Source organism: Gorilla gorilla, chromosome 7, assembly GCF_029281585.2.
Source record: "Gorilla gorilla gorilla isolate KB3781 chromosome 7, NHGRI_mGorGor1-v2.1_pri, whole genome shotgun sequence".
NCBI classification, from domain to species: Eukaryota; Metazoa; Chordata; class Mammalia; order Primates; family Hominidae; genus Gorilla; species Gorilla gorilla.
Window position 1 is genome coordinate 106,092,949 of NC_073231.2, and position 20,549 is coordinate 106,113,497.

Genomic DNA, 20,549 nt, shown 5'->3' on the forward strand with positions numbered 1-20,549 from the left:
ATTCTTATTTAAAAAAAACACTTGTGCACACACCAGAAGGCAGCAGTACATTAGTATTTACATTTATTTAACGTATGCAGTTTACACACTCATTATTAAACAAAATTGGAATGCAAACAAATATACAAATACCATAAGCATTATCAAATAAAACAACTGGCACTAGTGTTATAAGCATATTAATGGACCTGGTAGGGAAAAGTGATGGAAGAAGACTGCAGCCCATGGCATTTTTCTTTTTACCAAAAGAAAACGCTCAGTAGCACCATAATGGTAATACTTAAAAGAAATACATAAGATAGAACATTTTAACTGCTATCATTGAGGTTAACCTGCTTTTAAGTGACTTATACAGGAAATTAACAGTACAGGCAGTATTTTGGCCAACTTCTGCTTATGTCAGCTGAACATTGTCCATAAACAAAAGCAAAAGAAAATAATGCTAATCATACATGGACCTTTTGTACTTGGTACAAGTTCTGCACCGTGCTTTGATTTCATGGTTGGAGAAGATATGCATGTGTTAAAAATTGAGGTTATGTAAAGTTATTCACTAAAGCCTGAGTGTGTCTTTGGTAGGCTAATACTTTTTCAGCATTATTAATCACATTCATGTTTATCTATTTCCTGTATTTTTATATATAATCCAAGGTGACCAGAGAAGACATGGAAAACAACACAGCAAAATCCTCAAATAACTAGGCCATTAAAACCCAGTCGATCCCAAAGGCACCAAGAATCAATGGGGTACAAACTTCCCCTTAGAGAAAGGTGGATTTTTTGTAATACTTATAACCTAATGGGACTTTATTTTGTAGTTTTATGTATCTTATTTGTTGCTGTCATATGCTTAATTACTTACCTTTACATTTTTTCCTCTAAGATGGCATCAACAATAAACAAGATAGAGTACCAGGTATTTCTACTTCAAAGTTGTGCAAAAACTGCCACAATCTTGCTCAAAGTGTCTAAGTATCCAAATGGTAGCAAATGAGCTGCATTAAGCTTTATATAACCACATTGCATAAGAAGAAAAAAAATGAAATTTATGCCAATATAAATAGAAATGTTACAGAGTATCGTATACTGAGAGTAACCTATGCAGTTCTTTTAAACTTATCTCTTAGTGGTTTCAATAAAATATCACTAACCACTTATCCCTAAAGCCTCAAGTTTTCTTCATTTGAATGCTGTAGAATTGCATTAGTATTTTATATTGATTATATAAATTAAGACCAATTTCTATCTAAGTATGTGCTTCAAGCAATGTTTTGTGGCAAACACACAAAACATGCTTTGCTCTTCAAATTTATTATCCTTAAAATAATGCACTTTTAAAGCCTTCACTTCATAGTTTGGTAACTAAGATCCACATGACACACAATGCCTTGCTGAACACAGAAAATGTATCTGCATTATGATAATGAAACCTGGCTTTTGCTGGTAACCTGAAACTTAAGTAGTCACATGTAGTTCAACCAGCTCCAAACACGGTTGTACAGTGGTAATTATTCTGCAGCATTTATGGGCCTAAATTTCAGTCTGAATTGCAACTTTTAATTCCATTGTCTGATGTGAGTGGTTGTTATTTGTTTCTTTTAGTGCATCGCCAAAATATAAATCAACATTAGGTTTTATTCCACTGTTACCATGTTCTTCAGCAATATGATTCAACTGTGAAACTTCTGAACAGGAAGCAGTTTGGGTAACCACAGAAATGCTACACTGATGTGGGGAATTTTCCAGACGGTCATTTTCTACCTCAGGAAGAATGTTAACAGTAGCAAAGCGGGTGTGATAATCACTGGAACCATGACTACAAGAAGTTTTCATGCTTTCTAGGTCAGAACAACTAAATTCAGAAAAATGACTAGAGTGGGAATCTGCTACAGAAGGCATACTGTCACTGAGGGATGGAGCCTCAAATTCACTTGAGTTCGTGCTTTGTTGTTCTAACAACTGTGCATCCATGTCCTCTCTCGTCTCATTTATCTTCATATTACCCTTTTTCCTCAGTTTACCACTTTTTGATTTTTTCCCTGCTGTTGCTTCTTTGGACCACTTGGTGGCACTAGATTTACCTTCAGGCAAGCCACTGGATGAACCACCAGCATGACTTCGGGTGGCACTGCCATCATCCACACTACTGCTTCCACTGTTGTGCCTGAATTTGGATGGCTTTGACTCAATATCTACTTGCACCTCCATACTGTTGCCTTCTCTGAAATATAAGAGTAACAAATACAAACATAATTGCTGACTTCTTTTTGTTCAGATGACTGGGGGAAGGGTTTCTATGTGGAAAATTCAGACTATATATAAGCTATGAGAACACCTTAACGCAGAACACGTTCTACTTAAAAAACATACTTGATATAACAGAACTCTTTATAATGCTTCAATGTTTTAAAATAGTGGTGGATACATTTATTGCTTATGCTGTTCTAGACACTATGCTACCTTTTTTTAAAGAACAGCTTTATTCAGATATAATTCCCCTGTTTAAAGTGTACAATTCAGTGATTTTTAGTTGTGATCAGAGCTGTGCAACCATCACCACTACCTAACTTCAGAACATTTTCATGATCCCAAAAAGGGACCTTGCATCCATTAGCAGTTAGTTACTATTCTTCCCTTTCCCAGCCCTTGACAACCACAAATCCACTTTATGATCTATACAGATTTGCCTACTCTGGACAGCTCACTGTTTCCTTTTCTCAGAGAACTTAATAGTTGGTAACCACTTTTCACTGGTAATTTGTCTAATGATAGGAATTATTCCTTTAAAATTAATTTAAAAAATACTTTCAATTTTATAACAGTTTTTTCCTTACTTGTCCAATGGGATGTAGGAATTCAGAATGGATCCTGCCATTGCTTTGGTGCTGGCATTATCACTAACTGTTCCCAAGCTGACTGTGCCAGATTCTCCACTTAGACTGTACCGTTCTTTCTGTACATCTGCTTGTACTTCCAACCTTAAAGGGGGATATGAAATCACCAAAATTATATTTAATATCAGCACTACTGTAATATGTATCTTTAAATAATTCAGTTAAGAACCCTAGTAACCAGAAGCTATTTTAGGAACCATTATTTTTTATTTCCTTTTATTTAATTTAAATTCTACTGCAGCACACTGCATAGTACCAGCCATCCAAATAAAATGGGGAACATCAGCTGTCTGCCAAGTAAAGTGGTAATGAAATAACACAAAAAAGACACAAAGGATTTTCACTTAAATGTATTCCATTATTCTCACTCAGCATATGGCACTTTGTAATGTTTCAATGCAAAACACAAAGTTAGAATACATTATTAATCATTAAACATGACACACCAATGAATCCAAAAATCCTGGGCATCTATATTAAAAAATGACTCTATAAATAACACCTGCCTTTTAATACTTTATTTATTTATATATATTGTTAGAGACAGGGTCTCGTTATGTTGCCCAGGCTGGTCTCGAATTCCTGGCCTCAAGCTATCCTCCCATCCTGGCCTCCCAAAGTGCTGGGATTATAGGTATGAGCCACTGAGCCCAACCAACATTTGCCTTTTTAAAAAGAGGTAATATACACCACTATAACTTAAGAGTTTGTATTTAAAAGGCAAACTACCTAAAAATAAGATGTCTAATTTATCTTTTAATTCATGTATTCTCCCCTACATTTAAAAAAAGCAAGGCTAATAAGCCTAAGTGAAAAATAGTGAATTAAAGAGAAACAGGAGAAGATAATTTTTCCTACTTATCGATATGGCTATTGATAAAAGACTTGGTGAGAACAAAGTAAGCAAGCATTAATACATAAAAGGACCCTAGCCAATTATCCCGGTCCCAGTTCACACATTCCTGGATGTCCTGACTCCACCTGTTTCCCAGGACTCAGCCAAAGTCCCATCTCCTAATATCTGGCTGTTGTTACCCACAGAGGTAAGATCTAGGCTTAAGTACTGCCTTTGCTACAATGTCTACTGAAGCAGCTGTAGCAATGATTTATAATATAAAATGTGACAAGGACAGTGAAAAAATTGGCAGAATGTTATTCCTTAGACTTAGAAATCTACCACCAAATTTCTTTCTTCTTTTTTTTTTTTTGAGACAGGGTCTCACTGTCACTCAGGTTGGAGTTCAGTGGTGTGATCTTGGCTGACTGCAGCCTCCAACTCCCAGGCTCAAGTGATCCTCCTACCTCAGCCTCCCGACCAGCTGGGACTACAGGTGCATGCCACCAAATCCAGCTAATTTTTTATATTTTTTTAGTAGAGATGGGGTTTCGCCATATTGCCCAGGCTGGTCTCGAACTCCTGAGCTCAGGCAATCCACCTGCTTTGGCTTCCCAACATGCTGGGATTACAGGCGTGAGCCACTGCACCCGGCCCCAAATTTCATTTTTAACATTACTATTTTGAACCTTGACATAGTAGGGTTATATATAATCATTTTATGTTCAAAATTCTCACCTAATTAATAATTTGTAGTTACCAGAAAGCAGAACCAAACCAAACCAAAACACACACCTGTTAAAACAGTTTACCATGGCACTTCCTGACAGACTCCCCGTTATACTGGCTCCAGCTAGTGCCATGGTGCTGGCCGTTTCACTCAGGTTGTCTCGGATGGCTCCTATTCGATCCATGTGGCTTCCACTTGCACTCAAACTGCCAGTCAGCCCACCAACACTTCCCTCCCCTATGCTCGGGTTGTGTCTTGCTTCTGCTACTGATGTTGTGTCTAAATGCAAATATTCCAAAGAAACTAAGTAAGTATGATTATCAATTTTCTCCTTCTTAAATTCCTCCATGACTTCAGAGAGGACGTTATATAAGGTATAAAATATACGCAGACATGGAAAAATATTTTTTTCAGGCTAGTCCACTAGAAGCAGTGGGAATAGAGCCAACAATTTTAAATGGTCACTAGTTTCTTTTTTCAAAAACCCAGATTTAGGAATTCTATAAAGAATATGATTATTAAAAAATATAGCTGACTTTAGAGGAAAATTATGTGACAGTTTTCATTAAGGGTGTCATTTAAAGAGCTTATTATTCTCTAGGTCAGTAAGAATAGGCTAAAAGTTGATTTCTAGATATATGCCACAGTTCTGTCTACAAGCTATTATTAAGATCTGATAACACTATGTTCCAATTTTACAGTACCTCTCACACATTTTGTATTGAAGGAGTCACTTATTTGCACCAATATTTGAGTTCCTATTATATACCCAATCACACGGTGACAAATGCTATGAGGAAAAATACGAGAGTGTAAAGGGGAGGAGAGTGATGAAAAGTGCATGTACGTACATGTCTGTGAGCTATTTTATATGATGTGATGACAGAAGGCCTCTTTGATAAGGTAATACTTGTAGAGACAAATGAAGTAAAACAGTGAGTCATGAAATTTTCTAGGGAAAGAGTATTCCAGACAGAGAACTGCCAGTGTAAAAGCCTAGAAGTAGGATAATGCTTGCCACCCTCAAAAATCAAGCGAGAGTGGTATAAAATAGGAGGGTGACAAGAGATGAGCTCAGAGACATAGTTGGGGCAGATCATGTGGGGCCTTTTGGGCTATGATAAGGACTTTGGATTTTCTTCCCCAGTACAGTTAGAAGCCACTGGGGAAGTTTTGAGCATAAGAAAGTCATAATCTGACAGGGTTTAGACATGTGACTATGGCTGCACTATGGACTAGTGAATAGAAGCTGAGAAGTTGATACAGCAGTTAAGAGGCTATTACAATAGCCCAGGAAAGAGGATGGTAGCTTGGACTAAGGGAAGGACAATGAAGAGAGTAAGAAGTGGCTGGATTATGGCTAAATATTGAAGGAAGCAGCAGAATTTGCTGACAGATCAATCAGATGTAGGACAAGAGGGAAAAGAGGGAGGCACTGTTAAGTGAAGGTTTTTGGCCCTAGCAACAGGAGGAATGGAGAAGCTACTTATTGAGTTAAGGAGGATGAAGGGAAGAAGAGATTTTAGAGCCAAGAATTTGGCTGTAGACAAGTTAAGCTTGAAATTCTTGTTAGACACTCAAGTGTAGATTAAAGAGGAAAGTTACACATGTAAGTTTGAAGTTCAGGGGAGAGGTCGGTCTATGCATTATTTAATAGATGAGATTAGGGGAAAAGTGTAGATACATAAGAATTCTGAGAACTGAGCTCTGGGGAACAAACATTTAGAGGTCAGAAGAGGAAAATGAACCAGCAAAGATTAATGAGACGGACTGGCCAGGAAATACGGTAAGAAGTGGTTTCCCATAAGAAAAGTGAAGTATTTCAAGAAGGGTAGAGTCTCTACCATGTCGGATATACTGTTATATTAAGATGAGGACCAAGACCTGACCACTGTATTAGGTTAAGTGGAGGCAACTGGTGACTCTGCTTCAGTGAATAGCAGAAATAAAATTCTGGAGTGGTAGGGACAAAAATCTGATTGAGGCCAGTTCAAGAGAAAATAAGAGGTAAGAAAGTAGGCATTATCTTTACACATCTGCCTAATTATTTCCCTATGACAAATTTCTAAAACAAGAATTGCTAGAATATAGAACATGCACTTTTTAAAAAAGGTTTATTGACATACTCCTATAGGCAGTCTATGAAGGCTTTTTTATTCTTCTTAATCTTTGCTCGTTACTGTTCTAATACACATTTCTTTGAATAACATTGAGTTGAAGATATTTTTGAATTATTGGTCATCCGTATTTCTTTTATTAACTGTATTCCTCTTCATATCCTTTACTTAGTTATTTGTAATGTTTCAGGCAAAATTTAAGATGAAAAGTTTATGATTTCTAAGACATTATATTCCAATTAGAGGTCAGATACCCAGAATTACCCCCACCTCTTTCATCCATACACTCCTCCTTGGCAGTTTATTCACTGATGTACTTCTGAATGAATACTATTAGGCCTAGTAAAAGGATGGCAATGGAAATTCTGACTTGCATGTTATCTCTGGCCTCCCCACTACTTACACTGTTAGTAAGCACATTTTCTTCCTTTGCTTAAAGGACTTACCTACAGCTGTGTTAGTTCCACCAACATTTATATCATTTTCATCATCAAATTCAATCCTAACTCCTTTTCCATTGCCTGCTGAGACTCCACAACCTCCGCTTCGACAAAGAGAAATTGGAACAACGCCATAGACATAAGCTAACATAATAGGAACACCAATACCTAAAGAGAAATTAAATCAGTCATTACAAACAACAGCAACAAAATAACTCACAGAAACATGAGTTTTAGAAAGTCTTTTCAAGAGAGTCATACAGAGAAAAGTGCCAGGGTTCTGAAGAGTTGGCTGGAACATTTGCCAAAAGTAGATTTACCCAGTTGTTAAGCAAATTCAAGGTTCCCAGCCTTTCACATAATGCACATAAGGGGAAAAAGAGAGAGATGTAAACTTTTTTCTTTTGAAGTGCCAGGCCTCTGAACTGTACTTGGGGTGGAGTGGGGAGGAAGGGTATCAGCCACTAACAATTTACCAACTACTTTAAGGCTAGGCTCTTGAATCTGTAATACTTTCAACCAAGACTTACTGCAGGCTCAATTTAAATTGTCCTCAAATTAAAAAACAATTTTAAAAAAATCCTTCCACAAAACTTTAACTCCATTAAATTGTAGGTAATTAGTACTTTTCAGCATTTTCTTACCTACAGTCACTGCAGCTACTACTGGAGACACGATTACAGACAACGTTACACCACCTGCTATGGCCAAATTCCGTTTGTGCTTTGAAACATCCTTGCCTTCATAGCGATTGTGAATCTTGAATTAATAAAAATAGGGGTGGGGGATTAAAGAGAAAATACATTACAATTTAACTTAGTTGAAAAAGATCTATACTTGCTAAAGTGATTTTTCATAGAAGTTCGTAGCTGAGTATCTTAGTTCAAGGTAAACCTACTAGTGTCCTTAAACTATTAGTATATTCTCACAAATAATTTGCTCCTTATTAATTTGCTTAAGACAGTGATTTAATGGATTTTACTTTGTGCTTAAAAGTTCTGAGTAAAAGTCGTCTTTATAATCTTAATCAAAAGTAGTGTAATTATGTATCGAGCAAAGAGGAAGAAATTAAGATTATTATTTTCAGCACAGTTATGAGTTACATGGTTCACCAACAGGATACTTCCAGCATTCTAAAGGTTTCTTTCTAAAGAATATTCTCTAAATGGTAAAAATTGGCTTCTAGGAAAGGTTTCTTTTTTTAAATTGACCTTAAAAAGCAGTTCTAATAAACAAGTATGAATAAACAGTATTATTTTTTTCTCAGATCCTTTTTATGAAGACAAATATTGACAAATGACTCAAATTCCAGGGTTCTCATTTATAGCTCAAAGTAAATGGCAGAGAAAGAAAAAAGATGAAAAATAATTGCTACCAGAGGACAGGATTGAATTCACTCAGCAATCTCTGTACAGGACAGGTGTTAATAAGTAGAATTTGATATCATCATAGAAGCGGTGATTAAAAACTGGCTTGTGAAATTATATGAACTTTGAGATCTTTATTTCCATGGTTTGCAAGGGCTAATATAGCACATTTTCCCCCTCTGTTCCAAAACAAATTCAAAACAGCCTCAAAAGTATGGGGACTCTCTAAAATAAAATGAGTTATAAACAATATTACAGATGGGACTTATAAAATAATCTATTATTACATGGTATAATAACACCTTTGGCCTTTGGAAGGCTGTAAAGTACGATGAGTGTTGTGGAAAACAGTAGAAAGGTTGGGGTGGGAGGTGGGTGATGCATGTATGGGACAAGAAACCTTTCTATTTCCTAGTCAGAATCCCATTTCCCAGCATTGACTAGAGGTTCCTTGTCAATGAGCCTCCTCACTTCCCTACACAGTCCATGCAGGCAGAGATGGTAGACCTTCCCAAGGTACCTTTCATTATCCTTCAGCACTGCAGCTAATTCCTGCTCCTCCCCACTCCCATTCCTGGGAAACTTAGCACTGAAGAAGAGAAAAGGCACAACTGATGGAGCAGACTTGCAAAGGCAGGCTGCCAAGAGAAAGGAGTCTTCTAGAAAATTTTTCAGCCTCAAGCACCAATGTTTGATTAGTGATCACATTATCCCACTATTTCTGGTTCAACTTAATTTTTCTGTTTACTATTTTTTGCCACATTCTCTACTTTTTATTGTTAAGTGAAGGCTCAGCTTTTGGGTACTTTATTGACTTAGTAGGTTTTCCTGGGCTGGTTGGGATCCCAAAGCACCACAGAATATTATTTCAATGGAAAACTAATTCATTCATTTACAACCTTTGGGTACATGTTTGAAAAAAGGAGATCTGTAACTGTACCCTATGACCTGAACAATGAGGTAAATAATCTCTTCTCTATAAATGATTTATAGGTACATGTGGTACAACAGTCTCTCTTTCCCTTCTAAGTATCTGAATAGTTTTGTTTTCAGCAAAGCCTTGCTTTGAATAACTACATGAAAAATTACAATCAGCTAATATATTTTGAAATTTTTTATTTTTTCTCTCTCTTTTTTGGAAATAGGGTCTCTCTGTGTCGCTCAGACTAGAGTGCAGTGGCACGATCACAGCTCACTGTAGCCTCAACCTCACGGGCTCAATCAATCCTCCCATCCCAGCTTCCTTAATAGCGGGGGCTACAGGCATGCACCACCACTCCCAGCTGATTATTTAGTTTTTTGTAGAGACAAGGTGTCACACTGTGTTGCCCAGGCTGGTCTCAAACTCCTGGATTAATGCAATCCTCCCTCCTCACCCTCCCCAAGTGTTAGGATTACAGGCATGAGCCACCACACATGGCCCAACATTTTTTAAAGTCCAGGTTTACTCACTTAAAACCTTCAGAAATAAATATGTGACTTATAAATATGTTTGTCATCAGCCCCAAAACTAATTTTTAAGAAATAGTATATATTATTTTTCTGATTATAAAATGTATGTTGAATATAAACAATTCAGCTGTTTTACAGAAGAGGATCAACCTTATTCCCAGTCGGGTCCCAGAAGTTAGAAACAGAAATACAGGAAACAAAAGGAAACAGATCTGACTCAAACGTAAGAATTTTGTAACAATTAGTAGCCATTTTACAACAGAATGGATTGCTTCATGAGTTGGTGGTTTCCCCATGACTGAGTTCCCAAATAGCTAATGAAACTTAATCATGGAACTTATATTAAAAATTCATGCATCTGAGTTCAAATCTCAGCTCTGCTTCTTTGTGTGTAACTGAAGATATATTACATAAACTTTCCTAAATCTCAATATTTTAACACACAGAGACTGAAATATCGAGGTTGCTGCAGGGTTAAAATGAGTAAAAGTACATACAACACCTATGACACAGTATGACAACCTTTAGATCCTTTTTTTATTTTAGAGATAGGATCTTGCTCTATCACCCAGGCTGGAGTGAAGTGGCACAATCACAGCTCACTGCAGCCTCCACTTGCCCATCTCAAGCAATCCTCCCACCTCAGCCTCCCAAGTAGCTGGGACTACAGGTGCATACTACCATACCCAGATAATTTTTAAATTTTTTGGAGAGATGGGGTCTATGTTGTCCAGGCTGGTCTTGAACTCCCAGCCTCAAGTGATCCTTCTGCCTCAGCCTTCCAAAGTGCTACAATGACAGGAGTAAGCCACCATGACCAGCATGTTAGTTCTTTTTTTTTTTTTTTGAGATGGAGTTTTGCTCTTGTTGCCTAGGCTGGAGTGCAATGGTGCAATCTCAACTCACCGCAACCTCCACCTCCCAGGTTCAAGTGATTCTCCTGCTTCGGCCTCCCGAGTCTGGGATTACAGGCACCTGCCACCATGCCTGGCTAATTTTTTCTATATTTTTAGTAGAGATGGGGTTTCACCATGTTGGCCAGGCTGGTCTTGAACTCCTGACCTCAGGTGATCCACCAGCCTCAGCCTTCCAAAGTGCTAAGATTACAGGGGTGAGGCACCGCACCCGGCCTGTTAGTTCCCTTTTTAAAAATTGCTATCCTTTGTTCTGCTTGGGTACAAGGTTGGGATTAATTTCTTTTTATTTTTTAAAAAAAGTTTTAATTTTTTTGATCTTCTTGGATACCAAAGAAAATTTCTTTTTTTTTCTTTTAGCTACATCCTACTGAAAGTTACTTCTCAATCCAGAGATTCTATTAATTTAGGCAACAACAGACTTCTTAGGACCTCATAAATTATCCCATTAACCCTTAACAAAAGAACTATTTGCTTAGCTAATGAAATATAATTCATCAATTAGAGGCCAGTGGTAGTCACTGGTGTTTGGACTTTCACAAGATTGTTATAATTTGCAAAATAGTGTATTTATTAAAAGCAGTAATCCAAAAAAAAAGGTTCGAACTACAGCAGAAATAATTCAAGAACTGGCTAATTATTCTTTGCCTGAGGGCATGTGTTATTTAGCTATTAACTTTCATTAAAAGATCTCATAGACCTGACCTCACAAGGATATACCTATGAGAAAAATCTCAGGTGTGTATCCTTCAATATTTTATACTCAAAGTTTTATAATACAAACATACTAAAATTTTCAGATTCAGAACATTTTAAAGCAAGTCTGCTTTATACGTATTTATATATGCTTGCCAAACACTAAAAATTTATGAAAAAAGAGTAACTGTTTTATACTAAGAAACTAAAGATACCCTTTGTCTAAAAAAAAAAAAAAAAAAAAAAAAAAAACCCAAAAATCATCAATACTAAAAGAATACACCTAAAGATTTAGAATAAGATAATGGACTAACAAGAAGTATGCATTTTACCTTGCGGCCCACATACACAGGAATGCCAATAATCATTGCAGGAATAGCAATGCCAGCTATTAAAGCGATTCCGACAGGAGCACCAACCAGTGTTCCCAGTTGCCACAATATTTTCTTCTTTCGGCTCCAGGGTTTCTTCCCCCAAAAAGTACATCCTGATGGACTAACGGAAAAAATTATAATGTAAATAACTGCTGCAAAACACCACAATAACAAATTAGTGCAATATATTAAAACAATGACTAGTTTTAAAAACTTCTCATAGTTAGGAGCTTTTTTCCCCTTTAAATTCTGAGTTCATTAAACTAAGGTAAGAACCACTATAAATTATATTAACAAGATATTGATATATCTTATTTTATATTATATTTTATTATTTAATTTATATTATATTAACAAGATACTGATAACTGAGATTTAGGTTAAAAATTTATCCCTAGTCCTCCATTACCCTCATACCCTTAAGTCAGTTTAATAGTAAATTAATGCAAAACATGCATATTTTTAGGCATCAATTATCTGATTATATCACAAACTCACTCTGTAGCCTAAATGATAAAATTTATGTATGGGAAAATTCAATGAAGTATAAGGTAAGAATCACTGTAAATTATATTAACAAGATACTGATAACTGAGATTCAGGTTAAAAATTTATCCCTAGTCCTCCATTATCCTCAAACCCTTAAGTCAGTTTTTTAATAGTAAACTAATACAAAACATGCATATTTTTAGGCATCAATTATCTGATTATATCATAAACTCACTCTGTGCCTAAATGATAAAATTTATGTATGGGAAAATTAAATGAAAGTATTTATGGGTCTAGCATAATTACACAGGGTATTACATACTTACTAGCATTCTAGTTTAACAAAAACAAAAAAAGGAAATATCCATTTCCTATTTTGACTACTTATTAATTCCAAATGACTAGCATAATAACTTGGTTTCTTTTAAATTTATTTAACTAGAATAAAACCAATCCCTTTAAGTATCTTATAAAACCCAAATTTAAGACAAGTTATTTTGTCTTACAATATAAAATTACATTTACATATAAATAGCTCCTTCTATAAGCTTACCTTAGATAATGCAAATCTGAGATTTCTTTCATACACAACCAACAAAACTCACAACCACAAACAGCACATGTCATGTGATTGCAGCTTCCATCATTCATCTTTATTATATAAGCAGCACATCGTGGACATGGCTTTATATCATCAGCTATTGGGAACATAGAGAAATCTATTAAGTACATAAAACTGGTCTAAAAATAACTTCTAGCAGTTTACCAATTGTAGCACTGTCAAAAAATCTTAAGATGTAGTTTGTTAACTTATAGCTTCAGCCTGCTGTTTTTAGTATATAAAGCATTTTTTCTTCCCTTCTAAGAAAACATACTTTACATTAAAATATCAAGTTATAAACATTTTTTAAACATAGTAGTAAAACAATGAGAACAAAGAATAAAAAAAGAATAAAAAGAGAAAGGAGAATCAAGGACAGCTCTAAGCAAATTGTGAACTACGTAAAGTTTGTCTTTGTCCTGGTCCCATAGAAGTCTTCTGAATGGTAGTTCCCGGTTCTAGAACTTTTCTAACCATCTTCCCTTAATTCAAATGTACACGTTCTGTATACTATTCCTTTACTGAATGAACACTAACAGGAGGTGACAATTTGATATTAATCTGAGGTGCTATATCCAAAGCACTATGAATTTATTTCTTCTAATTACATCAGTTATAAGCACTATAAAAATAGCAAAACAGGTATCTTTAGAAAAGCAGCCTTTTCCCAGTATTTTACTTCACACAAAAGAGAGATGGACCTTGCAAAGAATCAGTACCCAAAATACAAGGAAGGAAGGAAGAGATTAAGGAAGGGTCATATGGCTATGAACGTTATAAACCATGGAAAACAGTTTCAGAATAAAAGCAATCATTGTTAGTTATGCTCATGACTTTTAAATTAGTTGTGTTTATCCTTTTTATTCATTTATTCACCCATTTACTCAACTGTTGTTGGTCTATGCTCCTTGTATAATAATATGGTTACAATGCACAATGGTGTCAAGTTAAAATCAAGTATAACATAACTTTAGGAAAATTATACAACTACTTTGCATGTTGGCATCTGTTTAAATAGTAACTTGTAATTACTATTAGCCAGCTATATTTTCCAACTACTCACAGTTAAGAAAAGATATTTATAGTGCTAACCACTGAATTTAAGTATTTGTTCCAATGTCTTACATTATAAGCATTAAGCTATATTCCATTCTTTCTACAAGTTTTATGGTCAAACTTTACCTGTGCTTTATCAGTTAATTCAGGTTTCCTTAGCGCTTCTTCTAGGACCAAAGATGCTTTTTTTTTTTTTTTTTAACTTAAGATCTGGTCAATGCTCACAATTAGTATTTGTTTTAATGACTCAAGCAATTTTGAGCAAACTGATACTCTAAGCAGCCAGACAAGGACAATTGATAATTACTAGAATATAAAAATTAAAAATATCCATGTCATGATTTAAATGATCAAAAGAACATAAAGTCTGCATTTAACAATTTTAAACATTGGGGTATGACTAAAAAAAGCTGGCTTTTATGCCTGATACAACATGTAGTATACTAAATTAAGGAAATGCTAATCCTATCTGCTGAAGCAGCATGTTAATCGATAAACTTTCTCATTCCAGGGTATGCTCAAGTAGTAGGTATCTCAATAAGACGGGGGAGTAAAAAGACTCAAGCTTTGGTAATGATGCATACAATATTTGGAACAAACTGAAAGGTAACATCCCCATTTATTCTTACGGTTCTAAAAACACAAAACAGCCTTTTAATATGCTAAAATCACACATGAGAATTAATACCACAAGCAATGTATTTTTGATAGGTCTCTATATACTTGTACCCATATCTTTCACTCTCTGTATACTTATTTATCTATGAAAGGCTGTTTAGTTTGCTTTGTGTCTTTCCTCAAAGCAACAAATTAGGAAAAACTTACTGTGCACATTATAGGATGATATATTTCTCTCCAAATACCCTCATGATGCAAAAATCCTAAATGAAATTGTTTATGGTTAGTTGATCCCCCATTCCCCAAGAATCAATTAAGCCACCGTTCCCTGATATGAAAAAGCTTCCCATTTCTATTTACAGTGTTTGGCTAAGCTTTCATCTTCTGTATCTTTTTGTTTACTGCTAAAATATGGGCCATTGTCATATTAAGAAAAAACAACAGGTTACAAAACACCATGTCCTCAAATGTTAACAATGATAATCTCTTAGGGTGGTAGCAGTAAGGGGACAGAGGCAGGAGTGGAGAGCCAATTAAATATTTTATTTGCATAAAATGGGAAAACTACATTAACAAAAATGAAAAATATGTGGTTCATTTAAAATTTAACTCCAAGTGCATAAACCTCCTAGTAGCTATAAAAAAGAGCCTCAAGTGGATGCAGTGCTGTCACAATTTAAACACATATATAAACATTATACTATAAATATTGTATTATTTTATAAACACAAATATTAATGTACTTTATGTAACTAAGCACACATTTATCTTCAGTGACTGGGGAAAAAAACAACTAATTATTATACCAATTAATATTAAAAGTAAAACTAGTTTTTCAGACTATCATGATACAGAAAACAATACCAAAATATCTGGAATAATAATAAAACCATTTAGATGGTAGCTTCCTTTTTAACTTTCTACGAGTCTGTGAGAAGCCAAGTTCACTACACTTTTTTTTTTTTTTTAATTAATAGGGTCTTGTTCTGTCGCTCAGGCTAGCATGCAGTAGCACGATGTCAGCTCACTGCAACCTCCACCTCCTGGGGTCAAGCAATCCTCCACTTCAATCTCCCAAGTAGCTGGCACACACCACTAGAGATGCACACCACCACGCCTGGCTAATTTTTGTATTTTTAGTAGAGACGGGATTTCACCATGTTGCCCAGGCTGTTGAAGTTTTAGAACTTCTGAGCTCAAGCAATCTGCCCGCTCTGGCCTCCCAAAGTGCTGGAATTATAGGCATGAGCCACTGCGCCCGGCCCTCACTGCATTTCTAATTCTTCCTCTTGCTTTTGGAAACAGGGTCTCACTCTGTCACCCAGGCTGGAGTGCAGTGGCACAATCATATTTCATTGCAGCTTTGACTTCCTAGGCTCAAACAATCCTCCCACCTCAGCCTCCTGGCTTGCTGGGACCAGAGATGCCCATCACCACACCCGGCTAATTTTTTAAATTTTTTGTAGAGAAGGAGTCTCACCACATTGCCTAGGCTGGTCTCGAACTCCTGGGCTCAAGCGATCCTCCTGCCTTGGCCTCCCAAAGTGTTGGGATTACAGGTGTGAGCCATTGCGCCCAGCCAAGATTTTTAAACAAACATGAAACAAATTCCAAATGAAGTTTTTTTTTAAAACAATCACCTTGAGACTATTCATTCCAACAATGTTATTGTTTGGCTAAAAGCATTTGGTAAGGTTTTCTTTCATAATTACCCTCAAAGCTCCTTTAGATAAAAGAAAAATCACTCATGATCATATAGTCACATCTTACTTTGCATCTATACCAAACCAATAATCCAACCTGGTATGATACTCTAGCTGCTAGACTTAGCTCTAAAGCAACTTTTAGTCATTCTCAGAAATCAAACTGATACTAAGCTGACATATCCTAAAAGTTATGCCAATGAGGCATTCCAGGGAAGCACTGCTGAAATAAACACAAAAACTCCCATGGTGACTATGTTGAGGAAGACCAATATTCATTTGGATAACTAAATCATGATTTATTTTAAAAAATAATAAAAGCCATTTCTGTCGTTTTTTAATTTAATGATAGCCCAGACATACTTAAATCTCTAGAAAGTGACTGTGGTTTCTCTAAGGTCCCCTACCTCATATAGCAAAAGCACTTACTATGAGCCAGGAAATATTTCAACTATATGGACACAAGCATTATTAGTATCTTTATTATTATTATCATTATTATTTTTTGAGACGGAGTCTCACTCTGTCATCCAGGCTGGAGGGCAGTGGCACAATCTCGGCTCACTGCAACCTCTGCCTCCTGGGTTCAAGTGATTCTCCTGCCTCACCTCCCGAGTAGCTGGGGATTACAGGCGCCCGCCACCACGCCCAGCTAATTTTTGTATTTTTTTAGTGGAGACAGGGTTTCACCATGTTGCCCAGGCTGGTCTTGAACCCCTGATCTCAAGTGATTTGCCTGCCTCAGACTCCCAGAGTGCTGGGATTACAGGCATGAGCCACCGTGACTGGCCAGTATCTTTATTTTAAAGATGAGACAAGTAACTTGCTCAGGACTGCTCACGGAGTAAGTAGAGAATGTGGGATTTGAATTCAGGCAGTCTGATTCGAGTCATTCTCTCTTGCTCTGTATGACTGTGTGTTCTGTGACCAATAAATACACACCCCCAACTTGGAGGAGAGGAATATCATTTCCAAGTGAACTACCCAATGGCTACTGCTGACTCTTCAGGGAACAGTTTAGGTATATTCAGGTCCTCTCTGAATTGCTTCTGGACCCATACCTACAAATTAACACTAATACTACTGAGTTCCACAAATCTTTAGGAAAGAGAAGCAAATCAATCAGCAAACAGGTATAAAAAAACATTTATGTTACAAAAGTATTAAATGTCGAACATTCTGTGTTAAAATTTCATGTGACTTTTTTTCTAGTAGCATAAAGTACATGATTACCTCAATACACTGCTGGCAGGAATATAAATTATTTTTAGTAGAGATGGGGTTTCACCATGTAGCCCAGGCCGTTCTCGAACTCCTGGCCTTAAGTGGTCGGCCCGCCTCAGCCTCCCAAAGTACTGGGATTACAGGCGTGAGCTACCACACCTGGACAGATACCTTTATAATCAAGTTTCAGACTATCTTTGGCTATCAGTTATATAAATCATCACGACACTTCCTTTTTTCCTGGACAATATAATCTTTCTAATTTCAGAACCACTTTCTTCCATAGGAAAGAATGAGTGCTTCTGGGATAGAAATGCACTTAAAAACACTTTCGGCAAGTGAAAGGAAAACAGGAATACTTAACTTTAAAAAGTTAAAATAACTAGTGTTTTGTGTCAAATATTTTATTAGAAAAAATTAGACATAAATACCTGCTGCTCCAGACTCTTGACTATAACTAATGGATGAAGAACGTATAGTTCTCAAACGTAAGCTCTGGGCTCTCTCTTGTCGAGCAGCATCACAGGTCTGGTTGGGGTGCCAAATCTGTTTACAGTGGTAGCAAAACTCTGTTCCACAGCCCTCTCGCCCACAAGTTAATTTTGGACAGCTGGCACATCCAAATGCTATCACAGCATATCTTGAAAGAACAAGAAAAATGATTTAAAATGTGACATAAAACAAGAGATACTCATTTCAAAAAGTATCCAACTAAAGATTATTCCTGAAAAACATTTTCTATTTATACATTAGCAAACAGTCATAAGCACAATCTCACCAATATAAAAATGGGGAAAAATGAAGTTTACAAATGAAGATATATAAATGGCGTAAAATATTTTAAAAGTTCAATTTTTAACTTTCAGGGTTTTTTTTTAGATTCAGGGGGTACATGTGCAACTTTGTTACATAGGTCTATTGCATGATGCTGAGGTTTGGGCTTCTAATGATTCTGTTGCCCAAATAGTGAACACAGTACCTGACAGGCAGTTTTTCAACTCTTGCTCCTCTCCCTCAACTTTTAAGTAGGATACCAAATTGCATTTAGCCTAATCTCAATTTTATAAAAAACCATATTAAATTAGTACAGTATTGTATGCACACAAAAAAAAGACTAGAAGGAAAAACACCAAAAATCTTAATAATGGTTTTCTTGGTATTGGGTTTTAATTTTCTTCTTTATATGTTTATACATTTCTGATTTTCTACAATTACTTGTTGAAGTGGAAAAAGTTAAAAGAAAAAAAGATTGCCTGTTTAAAAATGTAGTGACTATAGGTTAGTTTTAACTGTCAGGTAATGGCATACGGTGCCAATTTATAAATTTTGTGATAATTTTGTATGTATGCAGAAGTCACACATTTTTCTTCCTAAGATGCATGGCAAAAGTGGTCTTTGGTGCCAATCTCCTGCCAAAAAATAAAAAAAAACTGTTTTTTTTTTTTCTTCGGATTAAAGACTGAGAACTGTAGATTCATGACTAGCAAGAATACCTTTCTCCGAGTTAATATTTCTGACACTTTAAAAACTTATGACTTAACTTCTAGGCATTCTTTGGCATTTATCCCAAACAAATGAAAATTTGTGCTCACACAAAAACTTGTACACTAATGTTCAAAGCAGCCTTATTCAGAATAACCAAAACTGGAATGAGCCCAGATGACCTTCAAAAGGTAAATGGTTAAATAAGCTATAGTGCATACACACTACCATCAATAAAGAAAGTATTGATGCAAGTAACACCTTAGGTGACTCTTCAGAGAATTACACCGAATGAAAAAAGTCAGTCTCAAAATGTTACATACTGTATGATTCCATTTATATATTTTTGAAATGTCAAATAGATTAGTGGTTGCCAAGGATTAGGAATGGGGACTGGGGAGGGGAAAGAGTGGGGGGAAGTACATGTGATTCTAAGAGAGCAACACAGGCCAGGCATGGTGGCTCACACCTGTAATCCCAGCACTTTGTGGGGCCGAGGTGGGCAGATCACTTGAGGTCAGGAGTTCAAGACCAGCCTGGTCAACATGGCAAAACCCCATCTCTACAAAAAATATTTAAAAAATTAGCCGGGAGTGGTGGCACACACCTTTAATCCCAGCTACTTGGGTGGCTGAGGCAGAATTGCTTGAACTTGGGAGGCAGACGGAGGCTGCAGTGAGCCAAGATCACACCACTGTACCAAAAAAAAAAAAAAAAAGAAAGAAAAAAAGGAGTAAAATGAGGGATCTTTGTTGTGATGGAACTGTTCAGTATCTTGACTGTGGTGGTGGATACACAAACTTAAATATGATAAAATACATATAACTAAATACACTGTGCAGAAATAACTAGAAGTAAATCAGGAAATTTGAGTGAGATTGGTAGATTGTATCTATGCCAATATCCTGGTTCTGATATTGTTCTATAACTTGTGCAAAATGGCACCACTGAGACAAACAGTGAGAAGGGTACACAGGATCTCTGAATTATTTCTTACAACTGCATGTGAATCTACCATTACCTCTATAAAACTTTCCATTTAAAAATTTCTAGAAGTTTCTAGTTCGCTTTGAAAGCAGCAACAATCAAGTTTTATCAATGCATGTCTTTTGTAAATACTAAACATTTCCTTTTGCCTGGAAATTTAGGGGAGTTTTCAGAGCTGTCAATAAAATTTAAGTAATAATTGTAACTGAGATTGCAATTAAGTTTCAAGATACTCTATAAAATTGTGCAGGATTTTAAGAGTCAGGGCGTTTCATCCATTTTTGGACTTGTTGATCCCTTAGTACCACACTCTTTTTTTTTGAGACAGAGTCTCGCTTTGTTGCCCAGGTTAGAGTGCAGTGGCGCGATCTCGGCTCACTGCAATCTCCACCTCCTGGGTTCAAGCTATTCTCCTGCCTCAGCCTCCCGAGTAGTTGGGACTACAGGCGCCCACTACCACGCCCAGCTAATTTTTTTGCATTTTTAGTAGAGACGGGGTTTCACCGTGTTAGCCAGGATGGTCTTGATTTCCTGACCTTGTGATCTGCCCGCCTCGGCCTCCCAAGTATC

General features: G+C 36.3%; 1 protein-coding gene across 8 annotated transcripts in view; it reads right to left on the reverse strand.

Moving 5' to 3' along the window:
* The window catches only part of RNF19A (ring finger protein 19A, RBR E3 ubiquitin protein ligase), a 93,330-nt gene that overhangs the window by 40,214 nt on the left and 32,567 nt on the right, over nt 1-20,549 (reverse strand). For 5 of the 8 annotated variants that reach the window (XR_004071179.3, XM_063709409.1, XM_063709410.1 and 2 more), the window contains exons 3-10: nt 17,942-18,150; nt 12,862-13,006; nt 11,778-11,940; nt 7,661-7,775; nt 7,023-7,184; nt 4,525-4,738; nt 2,835-2,978; nt 2,082-2,221 (exon numbers count right to left, since the gene is read on the reverse strand). Coding sequence is in view for 7 of the 8 variants with exons in the window: in XM_063709409.1 (XP_063565479.1) it covers nt 2,082-2,221; nt 2,835-2,978; nt 4,525-4,738; nt 7,023-7,184; nt 7,661-7,775; nt 11,778-11,940; nt 12,862-13,006; nt 17,942-18,150 (1,292 nt within the window). In the remaining variant the exon portion in view is untranslated. Of the gene's footprint in view, nt 1-46; nt 2,222-2,834; nt 2,979-4,524; nt 4,739-7,022; nt 7,185-7,660; nt 7,776-11,777; nt 11,941-12,861; nt 13,007-17,941; nt 18,151-20,549 lie in introns of those variants that run through there. The other 3 variants (XM_004047371.4, XM_019032402.4, XM_019032400.4) reach the window with 1 other exon arrangement.